This window comes from Hypanus sabinus, chromosome X1 (assembly GCF_030144855.1).
Source record: "Hypanus sabinus isolate sHypSab1 chromosome X1, sHypSab1.hap1, whole genome shotgun sequence".
NCBI lineage: Eukaryota > Metazoa > Chordata > Chondrichthyes > Myliobatiformes > Dasyatidae > Hypanus > Hypanus sabinus.
This window is the reverse complement of record NC_082738.1, coordinates 43621552-43647197: the sequence shown is the minus strand read 5'-3', so window position 1 is coordinate 43647197 and position 25646 is coordinate 43621552. Positions and strand designations below refer to the sequence as shown.

Genomic DNA, 25646 nt, shown 5'->3' with positions numbered 1-25646 from the left:
CATTTTAAATTGAGTGACATTAGTTGGTATTAGATTACTGAAGTTGAATAGTAACAAAGATACATTGGGATAATTGGTCTCATGATATGCAAGTACCTGTTATATTTCTTCCATGGTTGCATCTCTAATTCTTTCATAACTTACGATTCTGCAGCATCCTTTTAAATGTGAATTCATATTGATGTTGGGGGCAAATAATTTTGGACACAAGGCATGAATCATATGCATCTGGATCATCACATGCAGTACTATTTTGACATGACCTACTTTCATCTTTTGAATTGAAGTCTGTTCAAACATCTCATACTTGTAAATATCAGCAGATTAAAAAAAAACAGAATTTTAAATTTGTTTGCACATACTTAAGGTTTCTGGATATACTTTACAAAGTTCAAACCTTCCCACTTAGACGACTAGTACATTTTCTTATTGGATTTTTCTGTCCAACAAAAAGCTGATTTTAATTTACTCTTCTGTAAGTCCTTCACTTCCATCTTGTCTTTATTTTCCTTCCTCCTTAGCCTTTTCCAATCTATTTTTATTTAACTCATGATTAGCAATTATATGCTAGGCTTATTGACAAATCATTCACTCTGACTCCATATAACATATATGAAAGAAAAATGCTTTATTTTAAAATAACTAAACCACAAGTCCAATATAAACGAAGTCTGTATTGGGGAGGCAGTTTACAAGAAAAAAAAAATCTACTTGAAACTAAATTTCAATATTTTCATCGTGTTGAATTAGTAAGGGTTGCTGTTTCTTTTCTATAACCTGTAATAAACTGACATATATTTTCTATCCATCTTTAATTAGTAGATACTTCTAACACATTTTCATCATGTTCAAAAGGCTTTCAATTAAATTAAACGCAAAACTTCTTTGACAGCACTTTCAAAATCTGGAACATCTAACACCTAGAAGGACAATAGCGATACCAGCACCTGCATCCTTCCCTCCGAAGTCACACACCATCCCGACTTGGAAACTTATCTCTATTCTTCATCAATACTGGGTCAAAAATCCTGGAACTCCCCTGTCAACAGTAACACAGCAGTATCTTTACTCATAAGCGCTTTAACAGTAATTCACCACCAACTTTGCAAGTGTAATTAGGGATGGGCAATAAATACTGGCCTTATTAGCATATCTATATTCCACAAGTGAATAAAGATAGGTCTTCCCAAAAAAGAAACTGTCAAACCTACTTAGGATACAAATACAAAACATATTTATTGTAAATCTAATTAAATGGAAAAAGATCCACCACTACAGGCCAGTTAACTCCTTAAACCAGTTGCATTCTTCCAATCTGATCATGCTTGATCCTTTTAATATTTATTCTTTAGCAACTACTATTCCTTGCTATCATTAATAAGTATCTGTTGATTTCCAGAATTCTTGAAAACAGATACGAAAATGTTCCAGATTTTCATTTCCCTTTGTGTAATGCACTTTCTGATCTTTTCTGGCTGAAATCTGAAGATAACACCCCTTTGCTCCAAGTTCACCATTCCAAGGAAAGTTTTGGTCCTTCCTCTAGTGAAACCAAACACAATACCCTAAAGTTGATCGAACCATGAACTACAATCTACACTTGACCTGGAAGCCCATTTATTGGCTAGGAAGCTCTGGTGATTTGACACCTGAAGTAAGCTCCTTTAATCAAGTAGGGGAATTGAACTAGTTAACTTGTGTGTTCTGGGACAGGAAAAATGTTGTTTAAATTCAGCAAATAATATTCATTTTTCATTTGACTGACAGGATTTCAAGTAAGCAACAATAGTAACAATAAATACAAAAGGTTGAAAATTCTTTGCAGCTAATGATAAATGACTGTTCATGCTAATCAGAGCATAACTATTAGCATTAAAAAGAAAACATTTACTTTGATTACATTTTTCAGATAGATATACATTTAATGATCTCAGTACTGATTTTAAATGAAAACAAACTTTTAAGGTTTATTGATTCAAAAAGGTGTGGCAACCCAAATCAGCCATCACAGTGCACCTGATCATAAAATAACTGAGAATTCAAATTTGCTGCTGAAATACACTTTTTTATATTTTTAGTACTCTAGCTAACTGAAAAAATTCTAACTCTGTCTAACTCGAGTATGCAACTGGGCCCAGGATGGAAACTGGATATAATGGCACTATCAAATTTGCACATTTCATTTTGTATCTTCATGAGGTTTGTATTCCCTAATGGAGCTATTGATATTTCGCATTCATATAATATTTGCTTTTTACTCAGGCTGGAAGTCATAAAAACTCACGTGATACCCAATATTGACAGAGGGTTTTCCACTGTCTAATGCTTTAAGAAACTGATAGACAGTAAGAAAATGCCTTATCAAGATAGATCCAGGGACTGAAGGAAAAATTAACAAACTAATCTCTGAACATGCTAATAGGCTTTTTGGAGTTATATCACGAAGAGCTTGGGAGGATCTGCACATCATGCTATCAGTTTAATTTGTCTTTAAGCCAGCATAATCATAACTAAAGGAAGTAGGTAACATTATTGCAGGGTTTACAATATACCATAGACTTGTTTCTTATCTCTTAACTCTGAGCCTGTACTGACTTGTAATGGTGCATTTTTGAGTCTTTTTTTTCTTCTGTCAACACAGAAAACAGGACAGAGTATTCAGTACTTGACGCCATAATCGCTTTAAGCTTAGCTGAAGAATGAAAAGGAGATTGCAGTTTCAGGTAGCCAGATTGTGCATTACAATCAAGTCAATGGTGCAACAGTGATATCTGAAGATCTGAAGTTCAATATAATTTCTTTTGGGATCTTGAATTTATTTTCATTGATAATGCTTTAATTTCTGTACGAGTCTCCAGCAGTAGGTCAGACCAACACGAGTAGCATCAGAAGAACTTGACCCCTTTACTGTCGGCAAGGGTGATAATCTCTGCTTTTCGCTCAGACTGTAGAGCTTGCAGTGCCCGTACCAGAAGCCATTCTTCCAAACCGTGGAACTCTAGCAAGGACAGAACACAGTCATGGCTTTTAGCACTGACACCATTGCAATCTAAATAATACAATTCTATGGAAATTAACCAGTTGCTCTGAGCACATATTGGAGAACGTTGTGACATGAATTCCTTGGAAGGTAGAGCAGGCTCACCAATACTTGATGGAAAATGGCAGGAGACCATTCCTTGGCAGCATGATACTCTTTGGACACACACACATAGAAATTTACTGGTCTCAGTCACTAATTTGCCTGTTGTGTATTTTCCTTCTTTAGGTCAAATTTCATTTGTCATCAGGAACGGAAGACTAACATGTTTTGCTTAAACTCATTTCATTTTGCAGTACAATATTCTCAAACATTAAATTTTGGAAGATAGAAAAAGCTGGAAGCATGCAAGTGGATTGTCCTTGAGGTGTAATTGTAAGATCATAAGCTATAAGAGCAGAATTAGGTCATTTGGCCCACCAAATCTGCTCTGTCATTTCATCATGGCTGATCCAATTTTCCTTTCAACCCCAATCTCCTACCTTTTTTCCGTATCCCTTCATGCTCTGGCCAATCAAAAATCTATGAACCTTTGCCTTAAATATACATAAAGATTTGGCCTCCACAGCTGCCCGTGGCAATGAATTCCACAAATTCACCACTCTCTGGCTAAAGACATTCCTCCTCGTTTCTGTTCTAAAAGGATACTCCTCTATTCTGAGGCTCGGTCCTCTGGTCTGAGGAGTCTTCCACCATAGGAAACATCCTCTCCACATCCAGTCTATCAAGACCTTTCACCATTCGATAGGATTCAAAGAGGTCATCCTTCATTCTTCTGAATTCTGGCAAATACAGGCCCAGAGCCATCAAACACTCTTCATACGTAAGGCCATTCGATCCTGGAATCATTTTCGTGAGCCTCCTTTGAACCCTCTCCAGGTTCAGTACATCCTTTCTAAGATAAGAGGCCCAAAACTGTTCATAAGATTCTAAGTGAGGCCTCACCAGTGCTTTACAAAGTCTCAACTTTTTTAAAATTGTAAATGTGTTTACCTGGTTGATGAACAGATAAGGGAGCATTGGAGGTGGGAAAGTTATAAAACACTTCCTTGTAGACTAGATGAATAAAAGTTAACCGAGTTATGCAAACTAACATAATTTAAAAAGCACAATACATAATTGTGCAGATAAGGATTATAAAAGAATACAAGGACGGAGAGAATTGAATTCTAGTCAATGTTAGTGAAATGGGCCAAAGTCTCCTCTTGCACTGCAGGTTCTAGGTGATTCTAAATTTGGCAGGAATTGAGGAACCATAAGAAACAATATCTTTACTTCATTGTACCAAGGCAGAATGGCTTTAAAGCAAAGTGTAATAGGATACATATACGAAAAGAGAACTGCACATTTTGAAGTAACTGACTGGTGCTTTGATCAGTATAATGGCAAAGGTTATTTATACTCATATAGGTGGTTACAAGATTGTTTTATCAGACAAACCAGACTGTTAGCCAGACATAAAATACACCTCCGTGTTTATCAGTGGAAAAGGCTTCACACAGAAAAGTGATAACATTGGGACTCAATACAATAGAAGGATATAAACAGTTTAAAATAGGAATAAACAGATGAACATGATGCCAATTAGCCTCTTGGTTCCTAAGCCAATTTAACAGCAGGTAATTATAAGTCCATCTTACCTTCACCTTCAGTGTCATCACCATTGGAGAGTTCATAAAATGTAAATACAGAGTTTGTCAAGCCATTCTTTGAAACCTGCAGGATATTAATATCAGATATTGACATGCAATAGATAAAATTTTAAAATGAATGGTTCTATGCATTGGGTTTAGGCACAGATAATCAAGCTAATTAACCCTAAACTTAAAGTTGCCTAACCCCTTTACTATGTGGGATTGCCATTAAATTTGAAATAGTTGACAGACTGATAAAAATCAGTTCTACACAAAATGGATAAATATTTGAGATTTGATTAACATCCAGTTATCAACGACACCTCAAGCATTCAGACACATACTAGCTTCAGGAGACACTACTTGGTGAATGGCCAATATCCTAAGTCTATAAAGTTGTGGGAACTCCTTGGTGATTGAGGTAATGATGCTATACAAATCTATTAGCTGTTAATCTCATTGACAATTGTGAACTCCAGCAATGCATAACCTGCTTTTTTTAATCAAATCAACCGGGATCAATTAAAAATTGGGACAGGCACAAAGGGCTGAATAGCCTGTTTCTATTTCTTCATTCTTAGAGGACAGTGATTGCGCTTCAATGAAATTAATTATGTGAATTAACGCCAAAGCAAATTCTATGTTAAATATCACACATCTGATATAATATACTATACAAACATTATATTATCTACATTCCAACTTCTACCTTTGGATTAGACATGCTGCACTTTTAACTGAATTACTGTATACAGTAAACTACAACACAATTGCTTTCAACAGCATTAAGTCTTTGACACAGAAATTTTATTTTTATTTTTGCGTTTGAAATACAGCACAGTAACAGGCCCTTCCAGCCCAACGAGCCCGCCTGGCTCGTTACATGTTACATGTAACATCATGTGACCAATTAACCTACTAACCCATACTTCTTTGGAATGTGGGAGGAAACTCAAGCACCCAGAGGAAATGCATACGATCACGGGGAGAATGTACAAACTCCTTACAGACAGTGGCAGGAATTGAACCCAGGTCACAGACACTGTAATACTGTTATGTTAACCACCATGCTACTCTGTCATCCTACTTCATAAATAATTTTACATGAACAACTTGTTTGTTCGCTGAACTCAGGATAGCTTTGAAGAAATCTATTTTTGGATTTTCTTTATATAATCAGCATCAAAATACACTGGGGTCAGACATCTGTGAGATGCAGTCTTGCTTCATCAGAATGGTATTTCTATTTAACATACGTTTTTGTAGCCTCTAATGACATGTGCAGCAAGTCTATTTGGCTGGTTATGATTAGTTTATAAATGAACTGCTTTCAGTTGGACTCTTGCATTCTAAAGCATGGAGTCTTTAATTGCACCATTCATACTATTTGAAAGGGAAGAGACAACCTATTACCAAACCTTTTGAAAATAAAGTTAAAGTCTGTCCCGAGTCTTACAGGCTCAACAGGCCAGTGCTTATGCCGGTTTCCATGGTGTGAAGCAACTGAGAGTACGTGATTCCCCCCCTCCCCACCCCCGGATAGGACGCCCGTATATCGCATTTTGAATATATAGGCAGGCTACTAAATATTTAAGGCACTGATTTTTTTTTTTTAAAAAGTACAACACTTCCATTGCTATTCTTTTGTTTTTTTTTTTTGGAAATTTAGTTTCAAGAACGATAAAATGTGATGAGCTGGTCTTTGTTCCAAACAGTTGCTGTTTAGAAAGATCTGCCTTTTAACATTATCAGCCTGTCAAAATAAATGCATCAAATAAAACAAATATTAATACAGATAATTAATTTTACAACCCTCCAGATATTTGCCAGGATATTAACTGCAGTGTCTGAAATTTGTTACAAGAATATATGTGGAAAGTAGTCAGCAAGCTACTTCTTACCCACTGATACACAAGTTTTCCCCATTCTTCAGGTCTCCTCCACATAATGAGACAGCGAGTTTTATTTTTATCAATCCATTCTAAGTTTCCTGAAAGTAAAAAAAAAATGGAGATACATTCCATAAAGCTTAAGCTACATATTCTCCAATATAAAGTTCAGCACATAAGCAGGAAAGGAATATTGTTTTTTTTAGACAACTATTCAATTAACATATCAAAATTTAAACATCCAGTATTTGTCTATTTCTTCATGACAGGTCACTTAACCAAAACAATCTTAGGGGAATCTGAAAAGCAAAATAAACTGAAGATGCTGTAAATATGAAATTAAAAATGTTAGAAAATCCCCAGGTCAGATAGCATTTGCCATGGGTCACAGATATCTTGTTTCCATCTTTGCTGAGATCAGCTATCACAACATAAACCTTACTTTGCATGAGCCAGTAACATAGCATGTGATTTGTATACTTACTAAACCAGCAAGAGGGCAGTGAGCAGCTGAGGTAATTATTAAGTTTATACATAAAGATAGGAATGCAACATACAAAGAAGCATTTTATTCTAACTTTACTTAATTTATTTAAACAAATCTCATTTCAATTTCTGAGAAGACCGAATAACGCAATTTACTAACCTTTCTTCCGGAGTTCTTCTAATACAACTTGGATAGCTTCTAAGGGAAACTTCCCTTCAAACTGAAGTTAGGGAAAATGTTTTACTTTGCAACTTTTCTTGACTATATCCCATCTACAATGATTAAGGCATTCTATTAACAATGAAGTACTTTTGAAGAGTGTAGTGCTAGAACATGGGAAATGTGGAAAGCAGCACTTAAGAAATATGCAAAGGAATAATGAGCAGATAGACTGTTTAAAGGATAACTATTAGCTATTTCAGCAGGGATAATACCTAAATCTTTCTTGAAAGAGCTCCATAGGTTCTTTTACATCCTTTACAGAACAATTCAAGGACCCCAATTCAGCTTTTTGGACAGCATCTCTACAGTACAGTAGTCAGAATCAAGAACAGGTTTAATATCACTGGCATATGTTGTGAAATTGGTTGTCTTTGCAGCAGCAGTACAATGTGATACATAATAAGAGAAAAAAAGACTGAATTATTGTAAGTATAAATATTAAATAGGTCAGTTAAATAAGTAGTTCAAAATGAGAGAAAAAAAGAAAAAGTAGTGAGGTAGTGTTCATGGGTTCAATGTTCATTCAGATTGCAGAGGGAAGAAGCTGTTCCTGAATCACTGCATGTGTGCCTTCAAGCTCCTGTTAGTAACACTGAGAACAAGGCATGACCTGGGTGTTGGGGGTCATTAATGATGAATGCCACCTTTTTGAGGTACAGTATCACTCCTTGAAGATGTCCTGGATACTACGGAGGCCAGTGCTCATGATGGAAACAACTAAGCTTACAACTCTCTGCAGCTTATTTCAATCCTGTGTCTTCCTTTAGTATGACAGTGGAGTGGTAGCTTAGATTTTTGTGCTTGAAGTCCTGAGGGCAGTTTTGGACCCAAAACCTTCACTCCGAACAGAAAGTGCAACCAACTGAGTCAAGGCTGCTGCAGAAGATGAACAGTTCTTTTAGAAAGGTAGCACAAATGTGGCAGCCATGTACAATTCTGCAAAATTCCAAACATCTATGAAATCTAATGTTGATAGGTGAAATACAAAAAAACGCTAAATCTACTGTATAATGAAGATTAACAAACACTATACCTGAATCTATTGTACTGACAAACACTAAATCTAAACACTAAATTTACTGTATAATGTAGATTAGCAAAAGGATACTTTGGATCTTCTTATTGCTGAACAGTGGGCTTTCTTGGGCCTCCAAAACATCAATAGTGTAAAGCTTGTGATAGCGTAGATAGGAGAGCACCAGTGAGCACCATGCCGCCAGTTGCTTGCGCTGTGTGTTAACGTTTGGTTGTAGTCTGACAATAAAAAAAACACAGAATTATGTGGGTAAGAAAATGTCTTTAGTTAGTAGGTTATTCTTAAAAACTACTCGCTACTTGGCCTTATAGTGATAAGTGTATCAGCAAACCAATGTACTCGCAGGAAACGTTTTGACATTTTGTCAAAGTAATAGAACAGCAATTGCAAATTCTAATACAAGTTGACTCCCCAATGCATCAATATTGGTGCAATTGTAATACTGAAACATGTGAATAGGAGTGTAGCACTCAGGTTAATCCTTATTCCTCACATTTAATGTAGGTACATATTGAGATGGGTACTTACCTGATTAAATATCTTCATACATAAATACACTCAAGTCAATAACAACTCTTCTTACAAGATTAATAGTAACTATATTCCAAGACCTCATCAGGATTTTAACTGCTTCAAATTAGTTATAAGTTTATTGGGTGTGTTGCACATTCAGATGCTTAATTTTGAAATGTAAATGTTCTAGCATGCATCTAACAAGTGAATAAGTATTGGATTAATACGTAGGCTCAAAATCATAAGCAAGCTTTGGAGTATTTCTGGAATAGAGAATTTCATTTATGACAACATAATGGCCAGCATCCTAAAATCTCTTATTGGCCTTCATTACCCAGATCAAAGAATACAAGAGCAGAGAGGTTATGATACACTTTATAAAACATTAGATTTGCCATAGCTGAAGTACTGCACATGGCTTTAACTGTTACACTTATGTACTAAGCCTATGCATTATATGACAGAAGACTGGATAGGCTGGCTTTATTTATCTCGGACTGAAGAAGGACAAGAAGGGACCTGGGCTTAGACAGGGTAGATAGCAGAAACTTTCCCCATAATAGAGGTACCTAAAGTTAGAGGTTATACAAGGTTTAGAGTGGCCTGAACCTTTTCATCCATAGGATGGTTGGAGCTTGGAACACACTGCTTGAGAAGGTATTACTGACATTTAAGCATTTAAAAAAAAAGCAGTCTACAGATGAAGTACTTACTGGTAAATGGATTATAAAAGATGGATACTTGATGGTCAACATGGATACCGTTGGCCAAAGGGGCAATTCTTTGCTAAATGACTGTAATAGTTTAAGAAATTCTTTCTATTATTCCTCAAGTATTCCACACACAGGCTCAACTACCAATGTTTGCTTCTGTATTCTTCCAGCTATTGATAACATTGAGGCCTACTCTGCATTCACATATCCACACTCCATTTCATGCAAGCTGTCTGACAACTAACATTACACTCTCAAATCATTCTAAAATTAGCTTCAATGTTCTTTGTCCTGTGCTTATAGTGTGAAATTCAATCCAATTTACCTACTCAAACTTTCACATCTTAATTACATGTTTGAATCTCTGTAAATTTTCAAATTGGATGAACAATCTTTCGATTGGGAATAGATTAAATGGAAAAGGACTGATTGCCTTGTGGAACATTAACTATTAATAATACTTGGTAAGACTTAGTCAGTAAAACATAACTATACCCTATGAACTCATTTCTGTAAGCTCTTGTATTTATCTATAGTTTAGATGACAGTTTGTAAGGAAAGGAAAAAGCCATGCAGTTCTCCTGTTCTTGCCTTACAGCAAGCATGTCAGTAATCAAAAATCTGGATTTATATTAACTTCACCATTTACCTTATGACTGTGAGTTTGCCCACAAATAAATACACAAAAAATCATTAAATAGGAGATTAAAAGATGTTGTGCAGTCTCTCAGAAATATGTACAATTGAAAAAGTGCTTTGCTCCCTGTTACATTTACTTAGATGCTGCGACTGCTGTAAAGAATTAGTACTTTTGCTTAAATTTTCTGCTAATCTTTGACAGTACTGAGAAAGTGTGTCCAATATCCACAAGTTCATTCTTTTTTGTATTAATCATTCTCTAGTATCCCTTCTCCAAGCAGCAATCATTACTGGTGACAGTGAATGGCCAAATTAACATCCACTGACGTTTGTGGTTAACCTTTGGATTTTTGTTTCTTTTAGTTTCTATTAAACGATGAAGTTATATTTCCCAATAACTGAGACAAACAGCCAGTGAGGCTTCATTAGTTACATTTTCCCCCCAGAATACCACGTCATCCTGCTTGAAGAGTCCTTCCCAAATCTAAGCATGGTTAAACAAGCATGAATTGTCTAATCACAAAGATTAATTGGTAGGTGTCTGCAGAGCTCTTTATTTGTCTCTCTTTCACCTTTGCCTCATTTCTCAACCACAAAATGGTGGAAAACAATGGGGGAAGGAACAAAACAATGAAAAATATTCCACTGCTCAACTCTGTATGGTTTTGTTGTCCCGTTCCCCCCCCCCCCCCCCCGGAGAATCATTCAATTGTGAGAGGTGAGATTCTGGTGGCAGACTAATTGTCTGCAAACATGCCCAATTCTGTGCTCACTGGGCACTCAGGTATAAGCAGCACGGGCTCTAAATGAAAACCATGAACATTGCCTCATTATTCCTTTTTTTTGCACTATTTATTTTGTAATTTATAGTAACTTTACACCTTTACATTGTACTGCTGCTACAAAACAACTGACTTTATGCCATAGAATTCAGTGACAGTAAACCTGATTCTAGTTGGAAATGTTGCTGGGCTACAGCAATACCTGGATTAAGTACAAGTACAACCTGAGCAACCAAAATAAAATGAAGGATTTATGTTCATACCCTACTGCAGTACTGTGCAAAAGTCTCAGATGTATATCAATGTAGAGCGGAGAGCGAGTTTGTATATCTGGCGGGATGTTGGGAATGGTGAGGGTGGAACGCTGCAGGAGGATTTTGGGACAGATGGCAGAGAAGGAGTGCCAGGGGCGGGGGATGGCAACATACTTTGAGTCCAAATGATTGGTTTATTGACCATTGCAGAATGTCTCTCTGATGCTTCCTGTTCCCTCCCCTCTCCCTTCCTCTTTTCCCAACCATGATCCCCTTCTCTGTGCCTTCTTCCCACTCTCAATCCACAATACAGACCACTATCACAATCAGGTTTATCATCACTGACATATGTCATGAAGTTTCTTTTTCTGTGTGGCAGCACTACAGTACGATACATAAACTTACTAGAGTATTGTGGAAAAGTCTTAGGCACCCTCGCTATATTTATGAGCCCAAGACTTTTGTACAGTACTCTATATCCACCTCACTAGTGGCACTCATGCCTTCTGGTTTGTCAGCTCCAAGGTTTGGAATTTTCTTACTAAATCTCTTTGTCTCACTCTATTTCTTCTTCTAAGACATTCAATAAAATACCACATTGCTTGAATTTGTATTTATTTATCCCAATTTATTCCAGTAGTGTCAATTTTTTGTCTTCTGTGAAGCACCTTGGGATATTTTCCAATTTATAAAGGCTCCTTCCTGTTCTGGAAAAATTTGCAAGGCTGATGACAGGATTAACCAGTATTTCCTGTCCAACATGATGAAATGAGATTGATAGGGAACTGTTCTCACGTCTACCAATCAGCTTCAGGCTTGTATTTATTTTGTGCCTTTCTCAACCTCAGTATGATATAAATAATGCTTCTCCCAATGAGTGCCTTTTGTAGACACTAGTAATATAAAACACATAGCAGTCAATTTTCACATAGCATCTCTTCAAAAAGCAGTGGAGTAATAACTGGATAAATAATCACCCAGGAAACCAACTACAAGGTTACTTAAGAGATCAGTTTTAACTTTTCACATAAAAAAAACTTTTGACAATGCAACCTGCTTTTGGAACCCTAAAAAAGTGTAAGCCTAGAGTTTTGGGCTTAAGCTTTTAAATTGGCCTTGAATGTACAAACCTCAGATTCAAACTTGACAGTGCTTCTCAAGTGCATCACGACTGAGAAAAATAATACAGAAAATTTCAGTGAAAGGTGCAACATAGGACAATGTTCTAGGGAACAATCGATAAAATGAATGAAATGATGCTGTTGTTAGTTTCTTCGGCTGCTCAGGGAAAACAGGAAAGTGCATATACAGGTGTACCCCGTTTTTCGAATGTTCGCTTTATGACACCTCGCTGTTATAAAAGTCCTACATTAGTTACCTGTTTTCGCTAACAGAAGGTGTTTTCACTGTTATGAAAAAAAGCAGCGTGTGATAAACAGCAGCGCGTGCCCCGAGCAGCCAAGCTCCTCCCCCGGAACTGCATTCTAGCCGGCATTGCTTAAACACGTGCCTGCGAGCATCTGTGCTTTATGACGATTTATTTTGTGCATCCGTTAGCAAGATGAGTTCTAAAGTATCGGAAAAGCCTAAAAGAGTGGATAAGGGTGTTATACACTTAGCGTAAAACTAGACATAATAAAGCGTTTCGATCGTAGTGAACGAAGTAAGGATATAGTGAGTTTGGCTAAGGGTTTGTGGAAGTTGACGAAATGTTGAACAGGTTTTGGCATCCCATGACCAAGAACTGAGAGATGAAGAGCTGATGAAGAGGAAAGGATAACAATTGAAGCCAAACGCAGTAGCGAACGGCCTGAAAGTGAAGTCGTCCAGGAACTGAACGTGAAGCCATTGTGTGAGATATTCGCTGTGATTGACAACGCTGCAATGATTGCAGAAAAGTATGACTTTAATTTTGAAAGGGTACATAGGTTTAGGGCATATTTGCAGGATGGTTTGAGTGCTTACAAAGAACTGTATGATAGAAAAATGCGCGAGGCTAAGCAATCAAGCATACTGTCGTTTTTCAAGCCTTCCACATCAGCCACAGCAGATGACGAAACTAGACCTGCTACATCGAGGCAGACAGACATAGTAGAAGGTGACCTGCCTGCCCTGATGGAAACAGATGACAATAAGATAACACCCCAGTGTCCCACCACCCCAACCTCCATCGACTCAGCCTAACACACCATCAGTGTACTCGCTGTCTTCCCGATTCCAGTAAGTGAAACTACACTGTACATACATTATTTCTACTTTATATAGGCTGTGTATTTTTATGTGTTATTCAATATGATTTGGCAGCTTCATAGCTTAAAGGTTACTAGAAAGAGTGCTTCTGCCAAGAGCGTTTGCGCCGTGTGTTTTTGCCACGATTGCTGCCGAGAGCGCTTGTGTGAGATTTTCGCTACAGTGGACAGTTGCTTCAATGATTGCAGAAAAGTATTCCTATTTTATATAGGCTGTGTATTTATCAGATCATTCCCGTTTTTACTATATGTTACTGTTATTTTAGGTTTTATGTGTTATTTGGCATGATTTGGTAGGTTATTTTTTTGGGTCTGCGAACGCTCACAAATTTTTCCCATATAAACAAATGGTAATTGCTTCTTCACTTTATGACATTCCAGCTTACGAACCATTTCATAGGAACGCTCTACCTTCGAATAGCGGTGGAAACCTGTAATTCAAGGCTGTGAATGACAAGTTTAAGTCAGAAATACTGCTTTCAAAGTTCAAAGTAAGTTTATTATAAAAGTGTACATATGTCACCATATACAACCCTGAGATTCATTTTCTTCCAGGCACACTCAAATCCATAATAAATAAAATAGCCATACAGTAACACTTTCAATGAAAGACCACACCAATTGGTCATTCAACCAGTATGCAAAAGACTGTGCAAATGCAGAAAGAAAGAAATAATAATAATAAATAAATATTGAGAATGATGAGTCATTGAGAGTGACCCCATAGGTTGTGGGAACAGTTCAGAGATGGGGCAAGTGGAGTTGAGTGAAGTTATCCTCTTTGGTTCAACAACCTGACGATTGAGGGGTAATAACTGTTCCTGAACCTAGTGGTGTGGGTCCTGAGGCTCCTGTACCTTCTTCCTGATGGCAGCGATGGGAAGAGAGCATGTTCTGGGTGGTGGGGTTCTCTGATGATGGATGCTGCTTTCCTGCAACAATGTTCCATGTAGATGTGCTCAATAGCTGAGAGGGCTTTGCCTATGATGGACTGGGCTGTATCCAGTACTTTTTGTAGGATTTTCCATTCAAGAGCATTGGTGTTTCCACACGAGGCTGTGATAAAGCCAGTCAATATACTATGCGCTGCACATCTATACAAGTTTGTCAAAGTTTAGATATCATGCCGATCTTTGCAAGCTCCTAAGGAAGTTACACAGAATGTCATCAAATGTCACAATAGTTTATATGTGAGACTAATAACCATTCAATGCAATGCTGGGTAAGTCGTCAAGAATACAATCAAACATTCTGAGGATGATTACTTTCCTTGTCTGCACATATTTGATGCATTGCTATGTTATGGAGCCAGACTGGCAGCAGATTTTTCTTCCAGTTCATGTTACAATAGAGGGTTCTACGAAAGTCAACAGAGAACTCAAGAAGAAACTTATTTATCTAAGCTGGAAATGCAACTACTGCAACTGGAGTTGCTGTAAGGGGAAATGCTTGAAGGGAATAATACTGATGTATTGTTGATGATGACGATACCACTGTTGTCTGAATTAAAGGTGGTGAAGAATCAGCATATAGAAGATTGAAAATCTGGTTGAGTGGTGCCATAACAACCACCCCTCATTCAATGTCAGCAAAACGAAAGGGTTGATTTATCAGCTACAAGAGGAAGAAGCTGGAGGTCCAAGAGCCAATCCTCATTTGGGGAATCGAGATGGAGAGCATCAATAACTGTTAATTAATCACAATAGTACCTCGACTTTCTTAGTAGTTTGTATAGATTCAGCATTTCATCAAAAACTTTTGACAAATTTCTATAAATGCACAGCGGAGAGTATCCTAACTGGCTGCATCACAGCCCGGTATAAAAACACAAGTGCCCAGGAATGGAAAAGACTACAGAAAGTGATGGATACAGCCCAGTCCATCACAGGCAAATCCCTCCCCACCACTGAGCATATTTACATAGAGTGTTGCCACTAGAAAGCACCATCCCTCATTAAAGACCCCCACCGTCCAGACCATGTTCTCTTCTCACTCCTACCATCAGGAAGGAGGTACAGGAGCCTTAGGTCCTACACTACCAGGTTCAGGACCAATTATTACCCTACGACCATCAGGCTCCTGAATCGGCATGGATAACTTCAATCACCACTACTGTGAACAGATTCTACAACCTTCTGACTCACTTTCAAGATCCCTTTACAACTCAGATTCTCAGTATTATTTTTATTTGCACAATTTATCTTTTTTATGCACATCGGTTGTCAGCCTTTATGTACAGTTTTTGATAAATTATAATTGTATTTCTTTATATTCCTGTAAATGCCTGCTAGAAAAAAATTCTCAAAGTAATGTAAGGTTACATAACTGTACTTTGATAATAAATGATTTTTGACTTTGTATTATGGGAACAACAGACAAACATGTTAGAGAGAAAGGAAAACAAGACTTAAATAAGGAAAGATTGCAGAAAAAAATTATGAGGATGTTGCTAGGACTTGAAAGACTAAGTTATAGAAAAGGTGCCGGAGCATTATTCATTAGTGCATATTAGAATGAGGGGTGATCTTACAGAGGTGTATAAAAACACATGGAGCATAGATAGAGTGAGTCTTTTTCCTCAAGGTTAAGGAATCAAGAACTAGAGTGTATAGGTTTAAGACAGGGGTTCCCAACCATTTTTATAACATTAACCAGATTGGGAACCCCTGGTTTAAGGAGAGAGGAGAGAGATTTAATAAGAACTTATGGGGCAACTTTTTCACCCTGAGGGTGGTTCGTATATGGAATGAACTGCCAGGAGATGTGGTTGAAGCAGGTACATTAACATTTAAAATGCAATTGGACGAGGATGTGGGCAGGAAGTTAGAGGGATATGGACTAAACAGGACTAATTTAATGGGCATCTCAGTCAGCATGGACCAGTTGGGCTGAAGAGCCTTTCCTCCATGCTGTATGACTCCAGGAGGAACAATCAAAATAGGCTTGAGCAGAGTGTAAGTGTCAGTGTGGCCAGCTTTGGCCAAAAAACCGCCTTCTGTGCTGTATATCCCACGTAATGCCAAGCAACACACACAAAACGCTGGAGGAACTCAACAGGTCAGGCAGCATCTTTGGAAATGAACAAACAGTCGATGTTTCAGGCTGACACCCCTTTTCAGGGCTGAGAAGGACGGGGGAAGATGCCAGAATAAAAAGGATGGGAGAAGGGAAGAAGGACTAGCTAGAAGTTGATGGGTGGGAAAGGTAAAGGGCTGGAGAAGAAAGAATCTGATAGGAGAGGAGAGTGGACCATAAGAGAATGGGAAGAAGGAGAGGACCCGGGGGAGGTGACAGGAAGGTGAGAAGAGGCAAGAGGCCAGAGTGTGGAATACACTAGAAGATGGAAGGGGGAGGGAAAAATTTAATTACCAGAAGGAGAAATTGATGTCCATGCCATCAGGCTAGAGACTCCCCAGACAAAATATGAGGTGTTGCTCCTCCAACCTGATAGCGGCCTCATTGTGGCAGAAGAGGAGGCCATGGACCAACATGTCAGAACGGGAATTGGAATTAAAATGTTTGGCCACCGGCAAATTCCGCTTTTGGCTGATGATGCGGAGGTACTCGACAGAACAGTCCCCCAATTTACAGTGGGTCTCGCCAATGCCTTGGAGGGTTAATGATTTCAAATATAAACATTGCCTTTGGTTAAAGGGTTTGTTTGTGCTGTTTTTAGACAAAGGTTATGACATACTTTCATGCTTCTATAACCTCTTAATATATGAGATGATTAATCAACATCTCCAATGTACTGTTCACTCAGCTGGTACGATCAATGCCGTAAAGAGAAAATTGTTCAGAACACAACACACAAGTTAGGAGAGATGGTAAATCATTTGGCCCCTTGAATCTGCTTTGTACTTCATTCAATAAGCTGATGGCTGATCTGATTGTAACCTGAACAGCTCATCCACATTTTTGCTTATCAAGAATTTATCTAACTTTGCCTTTAAAACATTCAAAGGCTCTACTTCTATTGTCCTTTCAAAACAAAATGCCAAATTCTGAAAATGCAGAATTGTCTTATTTCTGACTTAGAGAGTACCTCTTCTTGAATCGTTCTAGACTCTCCCACAACACAAAACATCTCGCTGCATCCACTCAGTCAAGACTGCTCAGGATCTTGTTTCAATCAAGTCACCTCTACTGTTTTAAACTCCATGAATATAAGCCTAGCCTATTCAGCCTTTCTTCATAAGACTACCTGTTAATTCAAGGGATCAGTCTAGTATACCACCCCCGAGCTACTTACAATTATCTTTATTTAGAACGTAAGTTAGAAAACAGTACAACACAGGAGCAGGCTCTTTGGCCCACAATGTACTGCCAATCCAATTAAACTAGCAATCAAATGAGCAATCAAACTAATCTCCTCTGCCTTCACAATGTCCATATCCTTCCATTTCCATACACTTAGAATCAGAATCACTTCATTGCCAGTATGTGAAGCATACCAGAATTAATTGTGGTTCAGTGCTAAGCATAAAACACAGGACAATACCATAACTGACAGCACAATAGCAATCAACAATTTGAAAGTCAATAGTGCAAACAGTCGTAAGCAATCAACAATTAGCAGAACAGTCACATGCGCAAATGTCAATAAACATACTTAAATGAATGTGAACATACGAACAGATAAAATAATTATCCACAGAACAAGGATACAGTGCTCAATTCTGGTCGCCTCACTACAGGAAGGACGTGGAAACCATAGAAAGGGTGCAGAGGAGATTTACAAGGATGTTGCCTGGATTGGGGAGCATGCCTTATGAGAATAGGTTGAGTGAACTCGGCCTTTTCTCCTTGGAGCGACGGGGGATGAGAGTTGACCTAATAGAGGTGTACAAGATGATGAGAGGCATTGATCGTGTGGATAGTCAGAGGCTTTTCCCCAGGGCTGAAATGGCTAGCATGAGAGGACACAGTTTTAAGGAGCTGGGGAGTAGGTACAGAGGAGATATCAGGGGTAAGTTTTTTTTACGCAGAGAGTGGTGAGTGTGTGGAATGGGCTGCCGGCAGCGGCGGTGGTGGTGGTGGAAACGATAGGGTCTTTTAAGAGACTCCTGGATGGTTACATGGAGCTTAGAAAAATAGAGGGCTATGGGTAAAGCCTAGGTAGTTCTAAGGTAGGGACATGTTCAGCACAGCTTTGTGGGTTGAAGGGCCTGTAGTGTGCTGTATGTTTTCTATGTTTCTAAGGAGAACAACAAAGACCATTTAGCAGATCTGTGCAGATTCAGTTAGGCTATTACACCTGAATGAGTTTTGTTGAGAAGCTGGATAGTTACAGGAAAGAAGCTTTGGAGATGATGTGTAGTCCTGGTGGTGATGGACTTGTAGCGTCTCCCTGATGGCAATTTTATGAACAGTGACTGCGAGGGTGGGTGGAGTCAGCAGTAATTTTTTCAGTTCTTTTCTTTGCTCTGACAGTGAGCATGTCTTCTAATGTTGGGTAGCTATCAGCCAATGTTCTCCGCTGAGTGGACCACTCGCTGTAACCTGGACTTGGGAGAGGGAGCAGGAGGCAGCACGAAACCAAACGTTGATAGAGGTGGTCACAACACTCCCAATGATGGCTGAGTAAAACTTCAACAGGATACGCCCTCAGATGTTAAGGTCTATCTAAATGTCTCGTAGTATCTGCCTCTACCACCATCCAAGCAGCATATTCCAGGCACTCACTATTCTCCGTGTAAAAAATCTTACTCCTCACATCTCCCTTGAAATGACCCCATCTCATCTTAAGTGGATGCTCTCTTTCCTTTCTTAAATAGAGAGACCAATCAGCTTAAAATTATACCCCCTGGTATTGTCCATCTCACCCTAAGAAAAAGTCTCTGGATATCTGCTCGATCTATGCTTCTTGTCATCTTGTACACCTCTATCAAGATATTTCTCACCCTCCTTTGCTCCAAAGAGAAAAGCCTTAGCTTGCTCAATCTGTGCTCTTAACATGTCCTCCAGTCCAGGCAGTATCCTGGTAAATCACCCCTATACCCTCTCATCAAGTAACTCATCTCTCCACTGCCTAAAGCCTTCTTTTTATTGACAAAAGTGCAAATCAGGAACATGTCAGAATATTCTTCACACATCTGGCTGAGTCTAACTCCGACAACAATCAAAAATCCCTGCACCATCCGGTTAAAACAGCCTGACTGCTTGTTCTAACCTAAATATTTATGCTAGAAATTAAGTTACCATGACACATTTTTCTGTGCTATGTGATTCAGCTGCTGTAAGCAATAAACAAAGGAAAATCAGGTTATTACACCATGACCTGTGAAGTCTGACATTTGCTTTCCTCTAATGCCTAACACAGGAAGATGCCTGGACATGAACACTGGTATCAAATGGCATGCCATTCACATCTGGATGCTGCACTTGGTATTTTTATTCTCAATGCAATGAACCATACTGTCTGTAAGTCAAGGGTGCAAAACAGGCTCCCAACACACATGTGAGGCCTGCTTTGTAGTAACAGAAGTTGAACTCCCAATGCAGGAGCCAGGTGGTCGCTGGGATCTCCAGTCAAGTTAGATCTCTTTGAAGTTATGTGCTTAGTGGTTTTTCTTTCAGATATCCCATCGAGCTACTCCTCAGTTAAATAATCACCTGAATCACCAGCCAACTCCACTCACCACCCTATTCCAAACTTTCAATCCATCAGCTACTTGAACTGATCCTTCTCCCTGATCAACAGGCGAGATGATCACCTTTACTCTAGCCCCTAACTTTAATCACAGGCTCTTATCACCACTTGTTCTCCCCCCCCCCCCCCCCACACACTTTGATTCTCACCACCAAGTGGCTCTCTCTGGATCTGGATGCAAACCCTAACTATCTGACTTTAGGTTGGACACTTTGAACTGGCTTAATAGGTAAAGAATGTCCTTTGTTCATTTAAGGCCAATTCAGCAGCACCCAATGACTTGGACATTGGATACTATTTAATTTCCAGGTAGTTAGTCTAGCATCAAAATGGCAGCTTGTGTACTGCACAGTAGCTGTTTATTACACCTCTGCAGGTAAGTGAGGAAATTCAGACTTTCACCACTGATGGCTCATGATTACGTCAAACATAAGATGTGCTCTACCAGTTCCTAAACAGTTCTCCCCCTTCTGCAAAGGCAGCTACTGCACAGAACACACAAGATGCAATTTTCCTTTCTGTTTTTGCACTATTCCAACTTGAAAATAAATCACTACCCATCTATCTTTGCTGGGTCCAAGTCCTGGAATTCCCTAAAAAAATGGTACTTTAGGTATATTTTCACCTTGGAACCTTAGTTATCAAAAAATGCAGCTTCTCATCACTGTCTCATGAACATTTAGAAATGATTGCTCCATAATCTCTGAAACCCTGAGCACCTTACGACAGACAATTCAAGGTGTTAACTAGCACTACCCTTTTAAATGATGTCACAAGGTCCTTAGCAGCTATTGCAAAATATTTCACCCCTCCCGCTTAAAATAAAAAAAAATTGAAATATCTCTGTATTGGTGCAATAGACTTGCTTTCCACAACAGACAACTTTCATATATGGTGACTTTGTATTTTGAAGAATATTAATAAAAACTTGTCTGTATTTTCTCTAATGATCAGAATGAAATTACTTTCTCCAATACAGCATCTGGATTTGGGAAGTGGGTGGATAGGTTTGGTACCAAGGAGCCAGGAATATTCTTGCATCAAAGGAGAGGATGATTGCTCTCTATTTCTTGGGTTAGAGAAAGAATTTGGGACAGGAGTTTAACAAGCCTGGTTTCAGGAGATGAAAACAGTGTTCCTCTATCCCATACAGGCTAAGGCAGGGAAGGGTGCATCCTAAGATTGGAAGTAGGCTAATTGGTCAAGACTGGAGAGCAACCGCCTGGTTTCAGAGATGCGGTATTTAAATTATAAGGGAGCGGGGAAAGTTATACAGAGTGGTAAACTGTTTGTGTGCCTAAATTGTTGCACGAGATACGTTCGTTGCATGTAAAAAGATACCCTGGGCCCAGGGAGAGGAATACGTCTGGGCTAGGGAGCTTGCTGCAAGGTGATGGCTAAATTTTGGAAGGGTCTGAGATAAGGTGGCAATTGGGAGAATTGAAGTGTCCACAGAGGAAGACACTTCAGGGTTTGGGCCTTGGCCCACAAAGTGGTGATACACGGGTGGGAAGAGTCGGGGAGGCGACTCTTCCTCGTTCCCTATTGACAACTTCCTCTGTGACGATCTCAGCGGGAAACGTCTATCCATCCGATCTCGGTCTCTTGTTCGGTTCATTTGCTTTATTTCACATCTCCCGGGTGAAAAGCGAATCAAATGCGACTTACGTGTAGAAAGGAGGGAAATTATATTGCCAGGGCCACTCAAAACTCATGGCGGAGGCCGCAACCGGTGGCGCTGCTGTCTTCCTGTTCCCCCTACACCAGCGAACGCTGTCAAAACATCCCACATCAAACAGTTCCTACCGCGCTCAGACCTTAGCAAGTCGAACTCTGAACTCTCGCTTTCATTTCACACTGCCTTATTCTTGCACCGAGTCAGAATCAAGAAGTGTTGGAAATAAGAATTGAAAGAGAATTAAATATGTAGACAATTTTTGCTGTGTTTTTGCAATAATTTTAACTTTGGTCTTATGGCATTCACTATTTTATTTAAAATAATTGTGTTTTTTTTTTAGGAATAAATAGCTTTCCAGTCCACAGCAGACTTAAAGGAATGATGGGTCAACTTGTCATTAGATATGTGTCACGAAACCATTCTTCTTCTAATAAATTAATCCATGCAACAATTTTTGAGTCCTTGGTTAGTCATCATTTATTCAAGATTGTTTAATGTCTTTTATAATACACAGGTGTAAAGAACAAAACAATTGTTACTCCAGATCCAATACAGGAATGTTTGTACATAATGTGACAGACAGGAAACGATAAAGTGGTGGTGGTTGGGGGTTTGCTGCTTGGGGAAAGTAACTGTTTTGGAGTCTGGTGATCCTGGTGTGGATGCTACGTAGCCTCCTCCCTGATGTGAGTCGGTCAAAAGGTCGATGAGCAGGGTGAGTGGAATCCTTCATGATATTGCTGGCCTTTTTCCAGTACCTTACTGTATATATGTTCTTGACAGTGGTGATGGATTGGGCAGTTTTGACTTCCTGTTGTAGAGCCTTTCATGTCCACTGCAGTGCAGGTTCCATACCATGCAGTTGATGCAGAACTCAGAAGATTCTTAGTACTAATGTGCGTAGTCCAGCTCTCTTCAGCCTCCTCAGAAAGTACTGGGTTTGGTAAGCTCTCATGAGTGTGTAGGATGTGTTCTGGGACCATGAGAAGTTGTGCGAGAAGCACTCCCGGGAGTTTGAAACTGATCACAGTTTCCACTGTTGTCCTGCTGATGTAAAGGCGGGTATGAGTGGCACAAGTTTTCTTGAAGTCAATGAGCATCTCCTTTGTCTTGTCGACATTTAGGAAGATGTTATTTGCCCAGCACCAGGACTTGAGCTCTTCCATCTCGTCTCTATAGGCCTACAGTGAGCTTGTCCTCTGTTGTGGTTCCATCCTGTTTATTGCTACCATCCTTACATAGCATCTTACACATGGCTACTCATAAATTCACGGGGAATTCTAAAAAACTACCAATACCCAAAGAACATTTAAAATGGAATTCCCCACCATACAAACTATGTGGTGGGGAATGGTAAAGGTGCAGTTATTTCAGCTTAGTATGTGAGGAAGAAAGGAATAAAACAATGTGCTGATGTGGTTAAATGAAGTGTGGAAGTACTGTTTGCAGACTAAATATCAGTATCAATCAAATGGGAAGAATGGCCTGTTTCTGTTCTGTAATTATTTGCTGTTTAAGGAGAATTAAAGGCAATGAGTGATGAAATATGTTTTTGTGAGAACGGTAGGAGGAGAGAAGCATTAAGGCATTCATGGATTAACTGCAAGACTGGCTACAAATAGTGGAATAAAAATATAAGAAATAATCTAGACATTGATGCTTGTTGTCATGTTGAATGAAGTAAGGCTGGGCTGCCTAATTTTAATGCAATACTTTTTAAATGTGAACACAGTTCCATGATTTCTAATTTGACTCATTATTAGTGATCATGTGATACATGACACAACTTCAAGTGTTACCTATCCATTCATACATGGATTCTAAGAACTGTGAAGAAATAGCAGGAAGCATGTTTCACAGAACCCTGAAGGTAGTAATGTCATTAGATAATGTTACTTGTATGGTATGGGGGGGGGGGGGGTGCACAGCACAGGATCAAAATAATCTGCAGAAGGTTGTAAACTCAGTCAGCTCCATCATGCCCATTGAGGACATCTTCAAGGAGTGATGCCTCAAAAAGGCCACATCTTTCATTAAGGAGCCCCATCAATCCAGGACATGCCCTCTTCTCGTTGCTACCATCAGGGGGTTGGTACAGAGGCCTGAAGACTATCAATGATTCAGGAACAGTTCTTCCTCTCTGCCATTAGATTTCTGAATGAACATTGAACCCATGAACATTACCTCACTACATTTTTTTGCACTACTTATTTAATTTTAACATGTATACATTTACAGTACTTCACAGTTTTTATTATGTATTGTAATGTACTGCTGCCAAATAGCAACAAATTTCACAACATATGCTGGTGATATTGAACCTGATTCTGATTCCTTCCTTCTGTTGGCTGATACACAGAAACGCAGGGAGATCTTGATGGTGTGGAAGAGATTAATGAGGTTATTTCCAAATCTAGGAGATTACATAAAGTGAGATGGTCCAGGCTAGAGTTGTTTTTTCTGAACTTGAGGAGATATAGGGACATTCAATTGCAGTGTTTCAAATTGGGAAAGGCCTAGACAGTGTAAACAGCAACAACTAATTTCCCCCAGTGATTCTTTTGAATTCTCTGTCCTGGAGAGCTATAGAGATTAGATCATTGCAGGTACTTAAAGAGAAGGACAAAGTTTTGAAAGATCGGAAATGTTGGGTTTAGGGGAATTGGTGAAATTAGCACAGAAAGAGTTGAGATCTGAGTCATGTTCATAAGTAAACCTGTGTTCATTAAAACCTGTGTGGACAAGCATGTGGCTACAAAGACTCACTGCACATTCCCAAACCAAAAGCCGTGGATGAACCAGGAGGTACGGCGTCTGCTGAAGGCTAGATCTGTGGCAAGTCTGGCAACCCAGGCTTATACCAGAAAACCAGGTTTAATTTGTGGAGGACTATTTCAAGGGCGAACAGACAATTTTGAACGAGGTTGGAGGCAACATCGGATGTACGACAACTCTGGCAGGGTTTGCAAGACATTCCTTCCTACAAAGCAAAACCCAATAGCATGAATGGCAGCGACGCTTCACTACCAGATTATCTCAATACCTTCTACACCTGCTTTGAAAGGGAGAACACAACTACAGCTGTGAAGATCCCTGCTGCACCTGATGACCCTGTGACCTCTGTCTCAGAGGCCGATGTTAGGCTGTCTTTAAAGAGAATGAACCCTCGAAAGGCAGAAGGTCCTGATGGAGTACCTGGTAAGGCTCTGAAAACCTGTGCCAACCAACTAGCGGGAGTATTCAAGGACATTTTCAACCTCTCACTGCTACGGACAGAAGTTCCCACTTGCTTCAAAAAGGCAACAATTATACTGATGCCTAAGAAGAATAATGTGGGCTGCCTTAATGACTATCGCCTGGTAGCACTCACATTGACAGTGATGGGTTGGTTATGATTAGACTGAACTCCTGCCTGAGCAAGGACCTTGACCCATTGCAATTTGCCTATTGCCACAATAGGCCAATGGCAGACACAATCTCAATGGCTCTCCACACGGCTTTAGACCATCTGGTCAATACAAACAGCCATGTCAGGATGCTGTTCATCAACTATAGCTCAGCATTTTATACCATCATTTCCACAATCCTGATTGAGAAGTTGCAGAACCTGGGCCTCTGTACCTCCCTCTGCAATTGGATCCTTGACTCCCTAACCGGAAGACCACAATCTGTGTGGATTGGTGATAACATCTCCTCCTCGCTGATGATCAACACTGATGCACCTCAGGGGTGTGTGCTTAGCCCACTGCTCTACTCTCTGTATACACATGACTGTGTGGCTAGGCATAGCTCAAATACCATCTATAAATTCGCTGATGATACAACCATTGTTGGTAGAATCTCAGGTGGTGATGAGAG

General features: G+C 39.3%; 1 protein-coding gene and 1 long non-coding RNA gene across 2 annotated transcripts; one reads left to right on the top strand and one right to left on the bottom strand.

The window, feature by feature from the left end:
* Positions 1-604: 604 nt before the first annotated feature.
* vps25 (vacuolar protein sorting 25 homolog) lies at positions 605-21935 on the bottom strand. The gene is made up of 6 exons (XM_059956496.1): positions 21779-21935; positions 8381-8526; positions 7210-7263; positions 6576-6664; positions 4681-4756; positions 605-2998 (listed from the first exon to the last, which is right to left on the bottom strand). The coding sequence occupies exons 1-6, from the start codon at positions 21823-21825 to the stop codon at positions 2886-2888; spliced, it is 525 nt and encodes a 174-aa protein (XP_059812479.1). The 5' UTR covers positions 21826-21935; the 3' UTR covers positions 605-2885.
* On the top strand, positions 7047-22232 carry LOC132384882 (uncharacterized). The gene is made up of 3 exons (XR_009509028.1): positions 7047-7078; positions 13840-13949; positions 22129-22232. It is a non-coding gene; the product is annotated as an uncharacterized LOC132384882 (long non-coding RNA).
* Positions 22233-25646: the final 3414 nt, after the last annotated feature.